The sequence below is a fragment of the Diceros bicornis genome, chromosome 1, assembly GCF_020826845.1.
Source record: "Diceros bicornis minor isolate mBicDic1 chromosome 1, mDicBic1.mat.cur, whole genome shotgun sequence".
In the NCBI taxonomy this organism is placed as follows: Eukaryota; Metazoa; Chordata; class Mammalia; order Perissodactyla; family Rhinocerotidae; genus Diceros; species Diceros bicornis.
The window spans coordinates 73195771-73212154 of NC_080740.1; the positions used below are offsets into that span (position 1 = coordinate 73195771).

Sequence of the window (16384 nt, forward strand, 5' to 3'; positions counted from 1 at the left end):
CACTTGCATTTTCCCCACCTGCCCAGATTCCTCAAACCCTGGGCAAATGCAGCAGACTGTCGTGATTCAGCTGAACTCAACACATTGTGTTTCTTGGGCCTGAACTTTCTCGTGGGTCTGTCCGTGTAAAAGGACCACTCAGCTGCTAAATCTTCACCTTACTTTATTCACTCAGCAAATACTTACTGGTATCAAACTGTGCATCCAGCCAGCTGACCACTTCGGGGTATAATAACAGCTGACATCTATATAAAGTGGTATTTACTCTACACCTTGACATACAAGCACTTCGGAAGCATACATTTGATAATACTTTATATTTTTAAAAGCACTTTTACTATTTCATAACTCACTATCAGTTCTAGCTGCTTAGGAGAGTTATTGTTTTATTCTCATTTTAAAGCTTGGGAAATCAAGTCCCATGACAGCTTTTGAGGCTTTCCCAAGGCCGTTCAGCCACTTAGTAGTCAAGCTAGGTGGCTGCAGAGTTTCTGGTGTGATGGTCTTTAACTCGAGTGGCAGTTCTCAAAGTGTGGTCCATGGACCAGCAGCATCAGCAACACCTGTGAGCGTGTTAGAGTCAATGCAGATTATCAGGCCCCACTCCAGACCTACTGCATCCAAAACTCTGGGGGAGAGGTCCAGCAATCTGCATTTTAATAAACCTCCAGGTGATTTTGAGGCACTCTCAGATTTGAGAACAACTGGTCTAGTATACTGATTTACAAGATTTAGGCAATATAGAGCCAAATCTGGGGAAGCTATTCTGTTAAGAAGACAAAAAACAATAGACAGGAGAAAGATCAGGCCTCACCTTATGGTCATGTTAACACCAATTTCCACATTTGAGTACTTGCCCTTTATTCCAGAACCTACTGATTCTGCTTCCTCATGCTTCTTCCTGAAGAATGAGTTCTGCGTTTTTTCCCTCTCCAACCAATATGGTAACATTTCAAAAACTGGCAGCTTCCCCATAAGAGAATTTCTAAATTGCTCAAAACCTCGGGCTGATTTTTAGATCTGTCCTCAGCCTGCTCCCTCACAACAAGAAAGAAGTATGTTTAAACTGTAGCAGAAAATGAACTCTTTTCCCTTTTCTTTCATTGATCTTCTAAAAAATATTTCATCATCTTCCTTGAAGATGTGGCTCGGAGTCCTACTGCCCTGGCTTTCAGATGGTCCCTCCCACAGTCCCACCTAAACCCACAGCTCTTGAGCCGGTTTGCTCTTGTCTTATTTTCACTATGTCTCATTCATCTCTCCTTGGACCCCATTTGGCTTTTCAGACTTCTCGGAGGAGCAGAATTGATACCGTTGCAGCACACTGACCACGGGGTTTTGGGAGTCATTGTTCCAGTTTCAACCACACGTCTAAATCCATTGCAACGTTTCTCTTACTTTGAGCCACTTGAATTCATTTCTCCCTTCACCTTCATGTTCTGTCCCCTAATGGGTGACAGAACCTTGAATTGACATCTAGAGAAGCTATATTTTTAATGCAGTGTGAGCTAACAGGCGCCTGACACTCTGTATGAGAGACTGTGGAAGAGGGTCAGTCCTCCAGAGGGTTCAGGGTGGCTATTTTTGGTCAGGATAAAGAATATCCATGATCAGAGTAACTGATAATCCCAGGCCTCTCTAGCCTGTGGGTGAAAATGATGCCATGTTTCGCACTGAAGCCCAAATTTTAGCTCCTTTTGGTCCCCCTGCATACACAGGAACTCAGCCCTTCCTTGACGAGGCCCCTCCTCGTCAACCCAGAAGGGCTTCCTGAGGGGCCACTCAGCAACGTGTCTGCCCGTGTCCTTTCTCCCTGCCATTGCTACCTGGGCTCTCTGAGAGGACCCATCTCAGCTCAGTGGAGCTCTCCCCAGCCAAGACCAGGTGAGCTCTTGGGAGCCAGGACAGTTATGAGGCCTAAAGCAGAGTAGCCGGAATACTGGCCATTTATCTCCTCCGTAAATCAGCTTATCTCCTGGGCCCCCAACACCTCTTCCGGAGCCTAGTGTCTCAGTTTCTCCAAAAGCCACTCCTTCATTTTCTCCCTCTAATCCAGTGGTTCCCAACCCTATAAGACCCTATACTTCCGTTTTATGACAAATATGTTGTGAGGCCCCTTTTGTTATCGTGAAAAGAAATTCATAAATAATGCAACTTACTTTTAAAAAGATCAACACATACTTTTTAAAAGAATCAAAAAATTCTCAACCTGTAATATTTAAAAAGGAGAGAAAAATAATTTATACAAAATATGTTTCTCTATATAAATATTGGGGCATGACTACACCGGAAGACATAATGAAATAGTCCACTGTTTGCACCTGTAGGTTGAATCCTATTGGATTTGACGTGTCAAATGCAACTGATAAAGGAATTTTGTATCAGTGACTCAAAACCAGTGTTACCATCTGTGATATGATTTTCCAAAATGGTGAACAACTCTTCTTAAAGTTCTGAACTAAACAAAATGTAATCTTCCCCCAGTGGACAAGGTGGTTGCATTCCTAGAAAACCAAGTACTTTGCATAGGGTAGAGGTAGCCTCTAGGCTCAGAGTATTATTATAAATTATTATTATAAGCAGAATTCTCACCACATGAACGTCTAACAGAACATTCAGAATTTGCATAGGATGTGGGATACTGAGGGTTTTGCAGTCTTGGCCCTCTCCCATTATATGCTAGTAGCACACTTCAATCTTTATGACACTCAAAATACCCCCATAGATGTCCAAAATGCCCCCTATGGAAAGATACCACTGTAGTTTGAGAACCCTGCTCTGACTTTCTCTTCATAGGGATTAATCAGTTAGTTGGACCTATAATGAGATGAATGCCATGCCATATCCCTCCTTTATCTTCAGGTGCCCTTGAACACAACTGCTTCCTCCATTAGCTCTTAGGGTGAAAGCCTCAGGCCCATTGACTCCTATCTGTAGTTCCCAATATACCACCTCACAAGCTCTACAGATATCTAGACTTCAAATTGCAATCTGGGCTCAGCTGGGATGACATACTATATCAGTGTAACAAGGCTTTATTTTTTTAGCTCCAGTATTTTTATGCTGCCAAATGCTTCGATGTACTCAGAGAACTTTTGACTTTTGGCATCAAACCTCATTCAAGCCCGTAATCTAAATCTCTTCCCATATTTACTCTCTCACAAATCTGCCAGCCTCTGGCAGGTGTGCCCATCGTGGACTCTTATGATTGTTTGCTATTCAGTCTCTTCTTCATGTCCTCAGTATCTCATTCTAAGAAAGATACTGAGAAGTAGAGACACAGGCAAAAGAGCCCACAAGAGGAAGAAGGGAGACCATGTGCTATAGTGGAGAAAGCATTAAGACTAATTCAAGTGTTAAATTTGGCCACATCCATTTCACCATCTGGGCCTCAGTTTCCCCATTCTAAACAAAAGAGTAGATTAAATGATCTCTCAAAGGCATTCTAGCTTTGATAGTCTATGATTTTATGGATCTGGACGAACCCATAAATCAAATCAGAGAAGAATGGACTGAATAATCTAGTGTTGACTGCGTCACCTTCGCCAAGAATGTGATACTTCTGGCAGAGAGGCTGCAGTGTGTGACGTGGTGCAAGTAGAGAAACCAGCAACCTTTTGTGAAAAGCATGTGGCTGCTTGGAATTCACTGTGGTCAGAATTTACCACGTAGAGTGAGAGGGGCAGTGAATTCCAGGTATTGACTGTCTTTGTGCTCTATTCAGTACCATAACCCTAACTCATAAAGAAAGTCAACTAGAGAAAGGCAAATGGTCTCAGGAAATACCCCCAATGGATTGTAGGAACTGGTATGTTGACCTGGCATAGATCCAGGAGCAGGTTATGCTCAGGGACTTGCTCACCTTGTTCTGAGGTTCACCTCCTTTCTACATCTTTGCTTGATTTTGTTGTCTCCCTCCTCCAGCGATCACTTCGGGAACCTGAAGAAACCCTGGTCATTGCCTTGTACAACTATCAAGCGAATGATCCACAGGAACTCACGCTACAACGCAATGACGAGTACTACCTGCTGGACAGTTCCGAGATTCACTGGTGGAGAGTTCAAGACAGGAACGGGTAAGGCATCTTTGTGGTTGCTGTCCCAGCATTTGAGGTGAGGTGGGAACAAAGAAAATACTAGGATGATTTGTTCTGCCTCTCTCAGCGTGACCACTGCATTGAGTTAGGAGAGGAGAGCAGAGGCAGAAGGAAGAGGAGGGGAGACAACGTAGTAGATGGAGGTTTTTCCACTCTCAGAAGTAGCTAGGAGGCAGCCACTTGCTATGCTTGCTCCCTACACCCCATCAAGCACTCCCAGTCCTCAAACTCATCTAAAAATCTCCTGGGTTTTTCTACTGACATCCACAGTTTGGGAGATTGGCAGCATATTCCACAAAGCACTGTTGTTCCTGAGTGTTTAAGTGAGACTAAAGGTTCATCCCATAGTGAAGGGCTTATTTTTGGTGGAAAGAAAAGGCGTGTAGAGATGGTAGAGATTGGTGATTACATTAAGAAGCATCAGGAAAAAGATACTAAAGATTTAGTCACACCAGCAATCATGAACTAGCCATCCAAATGATTCAAGGAGAAAATAAAGTTGCACAAATGCCAATTGACTACTATGGAACTTCTGAATGAAAAAGTCTTATGAGCCCCTCTCTGATCCGAAATACAACAAAATGACTGTTATTAGCTTCCACATGCTCTGGGATATGTGTGACTTAGATGCTAGTGCTTAGTTTAAAGTCATCAGGTTCACACTGCTTCATAAGGCTTTATTTTTTCTTTTTAATATATTAGAGGTATTTACCCATGCCCTGGCATATTCTCCAGAATATGCTTTCAATGATTGCATAAATCCAAGAAAAAAATGTACCGTAATTTAGCAAATCCCTTTGTTGAGCACTTAGGTTATTTCCAATGTTTTGCAAATATTAACAACACTGCAGTGAACATCCTTGTATATTAATATTAATATTAAGGATTTAAACATTTTTAAAGCGTGAGATTATTATGAATTTAAAAATACGAAAAAGAAAACGCTCCATTATTGCAACATCTGGATAGCCTATGTCAATGTTTTATTTTTTAAAAAACTAACAGTATAGAGAAATATACATGTAAAATAAGCCACCCTCCGTTTGCCTCCACATAAATTCCAAAAGTAATCATTATTAATATTTTCTTGTGTATTCTAGACAAAAAAGTTATGCATATACAAAGGCATCGGGTTTTCATTTGCACTAAGGGGATCCATTCTGCTCATCACTTTGCTTTTAACCTCTAATGATGTATCTTGGAGATCTTTTTATATCAGCACATACAAATCTACTTCATTTTTTTGTGTGTGTGTGAGGAAGATCAACCCTGTGCTAACATCTGCCAATCCTCCTCTTTTTTTTTTTTTTTTTTGCTGAGGAAGACTGGCCCTGGGCTAACACCTGTGCCCGTCTTCCTCCACTTTATATGGGATGCTGCCACAGCGTGACTTGCCAAGCAGTGCATCGGTGTGCACCCGGGATCCGAACCGGCGAACCCTGGGCCTCCACAGTGGAGCACACGCACTTAACCACTTGCGCCACCGGGCCGGCCCCTCTACTTTATTTTTAAAATAGTTGCAGAGTTTTGGAATGTATGCTTTATTATAAATATTTAAATAATTTTTTATGGTGGGACACTTAGTTTCCAGGTTATTTGTTTTCTTTGTTATTTCAAACAAGGCTGCAATGAAGATCTTGTATTGCACGTGCTCGTGGATCTTGGCAATCTTTTGAAAAATATATATTTTGAATAGGCATATTTGAATTTTTTGAATAGGCATATTTTTGAAAATATATTTTTTCCTTTGAAAATAAAAAATTATATATAATAATACAATGTTATATATATGTATATATCTCACATTTCTGACTATGGAACTGTTGAGTCAGAGAAAGTGACATCTTAATTTTGGAAGATAATTCCCTCAATAAGCTTGGCAAATTTACATTCACCCCATCAGGGTATGAGAGTGTCAACAGTGAGTATCATTAAACTTTTAAAAAGAAAGCCAATCTGATGAGTGAAAAAAGAGGTGCACAAATATCTTTAAGGTTAAGACTTTACTTTTTACCTACACCAAAAGTTGTATTTTCCAAGCACCTTCTCTTTAAGTAGCCTTATCAGTGTCACTGCAGGAGGAGTGAGCGAGGGGTGTAATATATGATTAGATCAAGAATTGTCATCTAGGAGACAGTGTTGCTTGCTAGATGAGAACAGACCCCAAAGCCCCTCATCTGGAACCTCCCTCTCCAGTTGACTCGTGGAAGCAAACGAGGCCGGTCACATCACCTTCTCTTTGCCAGTTATGGGGAGGCCCTTATCATAAACAGGTTCAAGACTACCTGGCTCTACAAACACAAGAGGAACTTACACAGAAATTCATCCCTTCAATCAACTGACATTTATTTAGCACACCTAATGTGCCAGGAAATTTCTTCTCCTAGGTCTCACTTCCTCAAATGAGAATTTACCCTTTGTTCAGTGGCCTGTGGAAACGTTCAACTCTCCACTTCAAAGGGCATCGAAGAGGACACCCCAGAGGCCAATCGGCATTATGGGAATTTCCCCCGTTTGCTTTGTAATAGTGTGGTGTAGAGGAAAGTACGCAAGATGGGGAGACGGAAGACTTGCATTTTAATATCAGCTGCTCTTGTTGTGTATGACTTCGGAAAAGTCACTTAACCTCTGTGAATGCGTTTCCTTATCTGTAAAATGCAGATGATGATATCAGCTTTGTCTGTCTCACCGTGTGGAGAAAAATCAATGAGATGGTGAAAGTGAAAGGGCTTTGTAAATTCTATATCCACATGCGAGTGAAGAGAATGATCATTTGTGGACATAACCCAGCTTTGGTTGGCATATTAAAACACAGTTATGCTATTCAAAAGCAAAAATAGTATTTGACCTGTCTATATAATTGTAAACATATGGTGTGGCAAAACCAGACATAATTAAAAGGAATTCCAAAAGAGAGATATAAAAGAAATAGCAAATTTCAGAACAAGCTGACTCCCATCAGTTGGCACTGACTGCCTTGAGCACCAGGTTGAGGATGATTCTGAGGCGAGATGTCCAATTCTCCAAAGAAAGCATGCCGTGACTGACTAGCAATGTCAGCCAAGGGCACAGGATATGAGATAATCATCCCATATTTGGATTCCCCATTTTTTATTTGTTCACTCCTCAAACAATGCAGTGAAATAGATCACACATTCCCCATTAAACATAATCACTAGATTGAAAAATGGCCTTATTATACAAAAATTAAAACACATTATGAAGTAAAGAGCAAGATTTCTCAGGCGTCTTTTTATAGATTGGCAGAGTCTGGAGGGATTTTATGTGTAATCTACTTTAAGTCCCTCATTTCACAGATACAGAGCCGGAAGCCCAGAGAGTGGAAGGGACACTGTTCTCACTTCATAGTATTAAATGTGATAATGAATGTGAAAGTGCTTTGAAAAATACAAAGCTATACACAAACGTAAATTTTGATGTTCTTATTAGTCTCTTTATCCATATGTCTTTGTTTATGAGCAATTATTGATTCCCGCTCAAAAGAAACTCCCATCTCTAAATCCAGCATGACTTTATCCTTTGTTCTCATGTTTTACTGTTTATGTCTGAAGGAGCTCAATTAACAAAAAAATATCAGGGAGGCTTTGAATTAAAAGCTTGCAATGCTGACTGGCAGTATCTCTTGGGACCTGTGGTTGGAAAGCCATTTTTTATGTTTTAATTATTTTGCTTTCTCGACTATAAAATGGTAGCACTAAAGTGGAAAAAATACTGATTATCACACATACAAAAAAATGTTTCCTTATAGAAAATAGAGACTGAACGTTAATCTTTTTTTCCAGTAGAGGAAATTTTACAATGAGGAGAGTAGCAAGTAGATCTTTTTAAGTAAAATAGCCACTTCTTATTTATTATGGTTTATATTTTAGTGGTGAAATCTATAGCCTTTAACAGCAGATTGTTATTTTTAGCAATTCTTTTATTCTAAAACTTTAAAATGTCTTACTCCGAATGCCAAATAATGTGAGACTCTCCTATCTTTAAGTGACTGTTAGTGGATTAAACCTATAAAATGGAGATGTAAAACCTGGTTCTATATTAGTCTAAACACTAATTTCCCTTTTAACAGGCATGAAGGATATGTACCAAGCAGTTATCTGGTGGAAAAGTCTCCAAATAACCTGGAAACCTATGAGTAAGATATTTTATTTGTTTTCCAAATATATGGTACTAAGGAGTCCTCCTTACATTAGGAGTGAATTGTTGGTTGATTATAAAAGTGTCAGGCATTTTCTCTTCTTGACCTGCTTTCTTCTCCCCTGTACTCTGATCCCTAAATAAACAGTAAAGGAATACTTTAAACAGGAAAAGGGATAGGGTGTTCTTTTTTTTGTGTGTGTGAGGAAGATCAGCCCTGAGCTAACATCCATGCCAGTCCTCCTCTTTTTGCTGAGGAAGACCAGCCCTGAGCTAACATCTATTGCCAATCCTCCTCCTTTTTCTCCCTTTTTCTCCCCAAGGCCCCAGTAGATAGTTGTACGTCATAGTTGCACATCCTTCTAGTTGCTGTATGTGTGACGCCGCCTCAGCATGGCCAGACAAGCGGTGCATCGGTGCGCGCCCAGGATCCAAACCCGGACGGCCAGTAGCAGAGCGCACGCACTTAACCGCTAAGCCATGGGGCCAGCCCCAGGGTGTTCTCACCTCCCCTTTTATCAAAGAGATGACTCTCAGACGTCTGCACAGATAATAGTAAAAGGAAAAAGTTCTTCTGTGAATCCTAGAAATATTGGTCTTACTTGAGAAGGAAAAAAACACTATGAACACTGGATCAAATACAAACTGATTTAAAAGATGATTTTAATGCAATACTGCCAATACCAAAATAACAGATAAATAGCTATTAAATATCTGCTTAATTTGTGTTATTTATTTCAAGCTATCATTTAAAAGAAGAGTTCACATGGATGTAATTTTGATGGAACTACTTAATAAGGTCCAACTGTAGTGTACCAAGTACTCACCATGTACATGTATTTCCCAGCTCAGCTGCTGAAAGGCTCAGAAACAACAACACCACAGTAGCAATGTGCACACCCAGATCTTGGTTTCTAAATAACACTTCTCACTAAAAAGAACCAGGACTTCTTAGAGAAATGGCTTGGGGATTCACAGTCAGGGCAGGGAAAGAACAAGATGAACTTGGAATGTCTTCTTGCACCAAAAAGTAAAGGAGTACCCTTCCCCAAATTTTTAAATGATGTGGCATGTCAAATGAGCACAGAAGTCAGCTTAAAAATGCTCCTTCTGACTAAATCTGGGACAATTTGAGTATCAAATTAAATAATAAATAATGACAGTAATGAAATACAATCCATTGACTGCAATAAGAATCCCTAAGAAATAGCTCAATAGGGCCGGCCCTGTGATTTAGTGGTTAAGTGCGCGCGCTCCGCTGCTGGCGGCCGAGGTTCGAATCCCAGGTGCGCACCGACACACCACTTCTCTGGCCATGCTGAGGCCGCATCCCACATACAGCAACTAGAAGGATGTGCAGCTATGACATACAACTATCTACTGGGGCTTTGGGGGAAAAATAAATAAAATTATAAAAAGAAAAAGAAATAGCTCAATAGATAAGTAAATAAACAAACAAGAAGAGAAAGCCCTTTCTTACAGTATAATGCCAACTAATGAATGTAGAAGGAATGATAAAGTTTAAAAATCACCATTTTGTACCTTAAAGTATCAACTGATTCAGGCAAGAGTCTTCAATAAATGTCATGGCTAGAGGGTGAAAGTTTGATATTTACATAGTCTCAAAGTATCTTCTCACAAATTGCTTATTAATAACAAAGTGGAAATATCTAGCAGACCCCATTTTAACCAAGTGATCAATAATGGTGCAAACAGACATCGAGTGTCTCCTGATGTGATGCACTGACAAGGACACAACATCACTTCTGTGATATTCCTGCCCAAACAAGCATAACCTCAATTAGTCATGAGGAAATAATAGATAAATCCAAATTGAGGGATATTCAACAAAATAAGTGGCCTGTGCTCTTGAAAATTGTTAATATCATGAAAGATGAGAAAAGCTGAGAAATTGGTCCACATTAAAGGAGACTAAAAAGATGTGGTAACTAAATGCACCAGTAATCCTGGGTTGGGTCTTGACCCATAAAAAAAAATTACAAAACACATTATTGGGACAATTGATAAACTTTGAATAAAGTCTGAAATTAGATAATAGTATTGTATCAATGTTAAATTTCCTGATTTTGCTAACTGTACTATGGTTATGTAAGTGTATATGCTATTTCTTAGAAATACATACTGAAGTTCTTAGGAGTAAACATCTATTCTGAAATGGCTCAGAAAAAATATATCTATCTATCTAGAAGGAATGGTAAAGCAAATGTGTAAAATGTCAGCAATTGGTTCATCTGGGTGAAGGGTATATGGGAGTTGTTTTATAGTATTTTACAGCTTTTCTGTAAATTTGAAATTATTTAAAAATAAAAAATTTTTAAGTCTTTACCAACTATAAGATACCAGGGTGGAAGAATACTAGCTAATGAAGCCTTCTATTAATTCATCTGGGTTCTTATTAGTTCAAATGGGGTCAAGTTATTTGTTGCTGAAATGCTCGTAGATTCTGTAGTGAAGGGCTACCGTTTTCTGAAGAGTCTCTTAACCTGAGACTTGTTTTGATCAAATATGTGAGAGTAGCCCCTCCCTCAGCTGACAGAAGAGTCATCAGTTCCAAGAACAGTTGAGCCCCAATGAAACGTATATGAGATTTGCTTAAATAAAATAAAATTCTTTTATTTTTTTATGGTCAATGCCTTCAGAAAAAATAGGCACTTATTTCAAATGATCGCTAGGCTAAGAAGTATTGTTTGTTTGTTTTTGCTTTTAATCAGAATCTCTTCATTTATGATAGAGGGGGCAAACTTAAAATTTCAACAGAGTATAAAGCAATAGGGAATGGTGAAGCCTGGGGCAAAAAAAAAAAAAAAACTATATTCCCCCTCCCGAAGGTATTTTAAGTAATTTTTAAAATAAAACACTATACCATACAAATAAAACAGTCTGTGAGCCCTATTTATTCTGTGCACTGTCAGTTTGCGTTTTTCAGATATGGAATCTTGGCTAGAATATAAAACGACTCACAAACATTCAGATGGTATATATCTAGGTATATGAAAAATACCCAATATGATGACTTTTTATCCTTGAACTTAATATTGTCTAGTTTCAGGTACTATCTACAATAAGAACTCAAAAATGTACCACCTGGAAACATAATCATGGGTTGGTAAACCCATAGCCATTGATTGGCTTCGGGTCTCCTGCCTTGGTTTAGGGGCAAATTTCCTCGCCAGGTTGGATCTCAGATCTCTTTTCCTTAAAATGAAGAGTCAGACAAGATGAAGGAAGCAAATATGGCACTCTTGCTGGCATTCCCTCCCCATGCCTGGACTCACGGAGGACATTACTCTTAGATAGTAACATACTTACCCACTGAGCCTAGACACACAGCTCTAGGCAGCCATTACTGATTGATCAGAATTTGCACATGAAATGAGCATATTTGCCAGCCCTCAACTAGAGAAGCTCTAAGAGCCTGTTGAGGTGTGAAGTACCATTCAGTTGTATGATATTCAGAAGCTCAGGTGGATCCACTAACTCGCTTATTCATGGCTACTCTCAAGTAGCCAAACAAGTTTGATAAGTGGTATTGCTTCCCCACCCAGAACTTCTCTCCTCCTGGGTTTATTAATTTCCGAAATTGGTTGTTAACTGATGATGGTTCTATCTCCTCTCACCTGATGAGTGGCCAGGGAGGCCAGGATGAGGCTCAAGTGGTAACAACAATATCCAGAAACTTCATCTCTAAAAATCACTCACATTCTTCTTTACCACTTTTTAGTTGTTTTTTCTTCAGACACCAAAATTATAAAAATAATGTAATTTCTTTGCAGAAGATTTTGAAAGCCACTGTTAAAGAGGAAAATACTGCAATTGTTTTTGAAGGATATTTTCTGCACTTTCAAATTTGTATTAAATTTTTATAGCTGCCCTAACATCATCCTTGTTGTAACTACCCACTGACTTATAAAATGGAGAAGATAAATTTTTTCTAAAATTTTATTATGGAAAATTTCCAACATGCACAAAAGTAGAGAGAAGAGTATAATGAACCTACATGTACCCAAAACCCAGCTTCAACAATTATCAATGTTTTACCAATTCTGATCATTTATCCCCTTGCAGTTAAACATTTTGTTACCTGGCCATGGTTCATGCCTTTGGTTTTAGTTTGAAGCACTGGTAGAAACAGAAAATTACCAAATCATTTTCTGGCATTAATTATCTTTTATAAGTAAATACTAAAATAATAAATAATAATAAAATAATAAAATATGACCTTGGGCAAGTTTCTTCACCAGATTGGATCTCAGATTTTATTATAAAAATAAAATTTTACATTTTATTTTTTATAATAAAGTTTTTAAAAATATCATTGACATATGACTTTCCCTGCTTTCAGGTGGTACAATAAGAGTATCAGCCGAGACAAAGCTGAAAAACTTCTTTTGGACACAGTAAGTCTCTTTAAAACCTGCCTTTTGACTTAAAATAAGTGAATTGTGCTGTTTTTTCCAGCCATACTGTGGTTTATGCCAATGCAATGAGTTGATATATTGGATTAACAGTGGTTTTCATGTCTGGTAAAAATATTCTTGGGATTTACAGGACTAGCATACAACAGGATAAGAAATCTGGGGAGGCTCAGAGACCTTGATATTGACATGCAACTGTCACCACAGGTGTGGTGTTCTTTCTGGCTGTGGTGGCTGACCCTGGGGAGCCATCAGGACTGGTCTTCCTTGCCTGTTTCTCTGGCAAGGTAGGGGTGGCTGTCACTCAGATTCTGCCTGGTTGGGCAGTGGGTCCAGAGGAAATATACCACTTGTTTTGACTTATTTTTCATGCAAAAGTTCTCGAGATCCATGCAGCATGAGTAGCAAGACTAATCTTACCCAGGGATGTCAGGATTAAGGGAGAGAGGGATGAGAAGAGAGAAAGCATGGTGTGGTGGGAAAAGTACTGGGGCCTGGTCCCTGCTCTGTCACTAGCTCAGTGTGCCACTTTGGGCACATCTCTTCCTCTTTCTGAGCCTCAGTTTCTCAGTGAGTACAAGATGAATATTAGACTCAATCAGGGATGACAATTACCCAGCACTCACACTGCCACTCTCTGCTCCTGGTCCCATGGCCAACACAATTGATCATAGTCCATAGCTTTGGCGTCCGTTTCCACACAGTGTTTCAGGCAGCTGCCATTGATTAATTGGTGCCCAAGATGAACCCTCTCTTCCTGGACCAGAAAATCGTTTGTTATTCTAGGGCAGTGCCGCTCAAAATATCTGCCGTGATGGATCACTTTTTGTTGTTGGTTTTTAATTTCCAATTTGTCAGAGATTTCTATTTTTTAAAATACAATAAAAATGAGTTACTAAAAAAACTAAAAAAGAAGCAAAGACAAAAAATGCAAGTCCAATTTTTTCATTATTACTAGATTCGTTAGACGTTAAATTACTCTGATTGCTATGAAAAGTTTCTAAATGCTTACTCTTAATTTCTCTTTTCATCTGGTAGTGGACCAGTAACAATTTGTCAACTGGCACCCATCTGCACATCACACTTTGAGTAGCACTGAAAATTGCACATTTATCGCTCTAGCAGAGAAACCAAACGCATGGAGGTATTCAGAGAAAGCCTTCCACAGAGCAATTAATTATTTATCAGCATGCATGTCTAGAGCAGTGGTTCTTAGGCCTGACTGCACATTAGAATCACCTGAGAAACATAAAAAACTACCAATGCCAGGCCTCCCCCCAGCTTAATTAAATCAGAATCTCTAGTTGGTTCTTTCCAGGCATTAGTAATCTAGAGAAAAATCTCTCCAGGTGAGTCTAATATTCAGACGACATTAATGACCAGTGCCCAACACTAACCTTACCAGTGAGACCAGTAAACCATAGGTATGAGTTGATAGAAGCATTAGTCTCCCTGTGCCAAAATGTCAACCCTATTCCTGCCATTTCCCCATGTACCATTTTCCAGTTACGGTTTGAAGGTATTTCCTGTCCTTAAGTGCACATCTCTCCTTCACGGAATGAAGCTGAGGTGACCAACTCATCCTGGTTTGCCTGGGACTGTCCCAGTTTTAACACTGAGAGTTCTCTGTCCCACCTCAGTCCTAGGCAAACTGGGACAATTAGTCACCCACATCATCCATTATTTGGGACAGTGGTTAAGGGTGAGCCTTGGAGAAGGGGACCTGGGAAGACATCAGGAAGGGACTGAAAGGCTGTGATGGGAAGGTGGACAGTTGATGGATATTGTCAGCGAATAATTTAAAGGCATATAATTAATTATTAATGTGATTGATAATAGATTGATTCATTCTATCAGAGACAAAAATATAATTTCTGTAAGAGGAACAGCGGAGGGGAGAAGGAAAACCCACAGTCCTACTCAGAAGCAGTGAACTTTGTTTTTCTTCTTTGGGTAAGTGGCTGGTTAGCAGGCAGCTAGCAAAGAGGACAAGGTGAGATGCTCTGCCCTTGGGCAGCTGGTTCTCATCAGAGAGAGCAAGTTCAGCTGTTTACGGATTCCCCAGAAGACTCGGGGCGTTTCCCAGCGATGGATGCGTAACGGGCAGTCTGTATTCTGTCGGCTGTCTCAATTAGCACCCATTTCAGTTATGGTATGTCTGCACCATTTCCTTCGTTAGGATTTCTCACTATAAACCTGCATACCTTATTTACCGTTTTGCTGAGCACAGGACTAAGCACTTAGGGGTGCTTGAGGCAGGATCTTTGCCTTTGATGAGCTTTAGACTCCGTTGGAAAACAAGACAAACTCTGAGAAAAGCGTTAGAGGGTAATCTAAACTAAGCCAAGCATATGAGGCCACCTTCCAGCGGTCTCGCAGTTCAGAGAAGACTCTAGAGGTAGAAGGATTTCACGGAGGAAGAGGAATGGAGCTGAGTCATCACCGGACTCTGGTTTCTCTTCGGTTCCACATCAGCTCAGCACTTAATCGTTTCCTGTGGTTCCCAATAGACCACACATTAGAATCACTGGGAAACTTTTAAAAATACAGATTCCCAGGCCCCACCCCAGACCTGCAGAATCAGAATCTCTAGAGTCAGTTCCTGGGAACCTATATCTTTTCAAGTCAAGCTTATAATGCGTATGCAGCCAGCTCAGCACCTAGTTCCCCCAACCTATGTCATTGGATAACATAGTAAAACTTGACTAATGAGAACTAATTGAGAGGAGTACAAAATTAATTAAAAACCTGAATTATACTGAGTTTAAACGAGTATAGTTTGTTCTTTTCAATCACACATTGGTTAATACAGTGTTGTCCGTGGAGCACTTAAGACAGCCCACATTAATGATTGGCTAAAGATGATTCCTGTTTTACAGCAGTTCTTCAGAGGCACTTAAATACATTTTGCCTGCTAGTGCAGTTGAAACATGCCTCATTACTAATATTCTGAACTACTTTACTAAATCCTCTTTGCCTCATTGGATAATATAAGGGCAAACTTCAGTGGGTCCCTGTGTTGTATGCTGTTTGAAACAATAGTTGAATTGTTTCATGGGTGTATTTATTGTTTCCTTATCTAACAAATATAGGACCCTTAAGGGACGGATTGATTCATTTTTGTTAATGAAAAATGGGTTGACTTCACTTTTTTGTTGTTGTTGTTGTTGTTGTTGTTGTTGTTGAGGAAGATTAGCCCTGAGCTAACATCTGTCACCAATCCTCCTATTTTGGCTGAGGATGATTGGCCCTGGGCTAACATCCGTGCCCATCTTCCTCTATTTTACGTGTGAGATGCCTGCCACAGCATGGCTTGATAAGCGGTGTGCCGTTCCGCGCCCAGGATCCAAACCTGCGAACCCCTAGCAACTGAAGCAGAGTGTGCAAACTCAACCATTACACCACTGGGTCGGCCCCACATTTCTATTAACTAAAGCTTCTGATCTGCTGCCTCATACATATTTCTCCAGTAGAATATAAACCCATTATCTTGTTCCTGCTGTACCTAGGAACCCCAAACTATATCTGTGACAAAGCAGTTGCTCAATAAATATTTGTTGAATGAATGAATACATCAAATGCTTAAAAATGTTTTTAAACTAACAACTATGCTTAAGGAGAACCTGGTTGAATCATGAGCATCATTGGGGGAGCTTTTTTTTTTTTTTTGTGAGGAAGATGAGCCCTGAGCTG

General features: G+C 39.8%; 1 protein-coding gene across 1 annotated transcript in view; it reads left to right on the forward strand.

Moving 5' to 3' along the window:
- Window positions 1-16384, forward strand: part of ITK (IL2 inducible T cell kinase) — a 65314-nt gene that overhangs the window by 28391 nt on the left and 20539 nt on the right. Inside the window, exons 6-8 of the mRNA XM_058544805.1 lie at window positions 3925-4076; window positions 8188-8253; window positions 12619-12673. Of these exons, the coding sequence (XP_058400788.1) occupies window positions 3925-4076; window positions 8188-8253; window positions 12619-12673 (273 nt within the window). The remainder of the gene's footprint in view (window positions 1-3924; window positions 4077-8187; window positions 8254-12618; window positions 12674-16384) is intronic.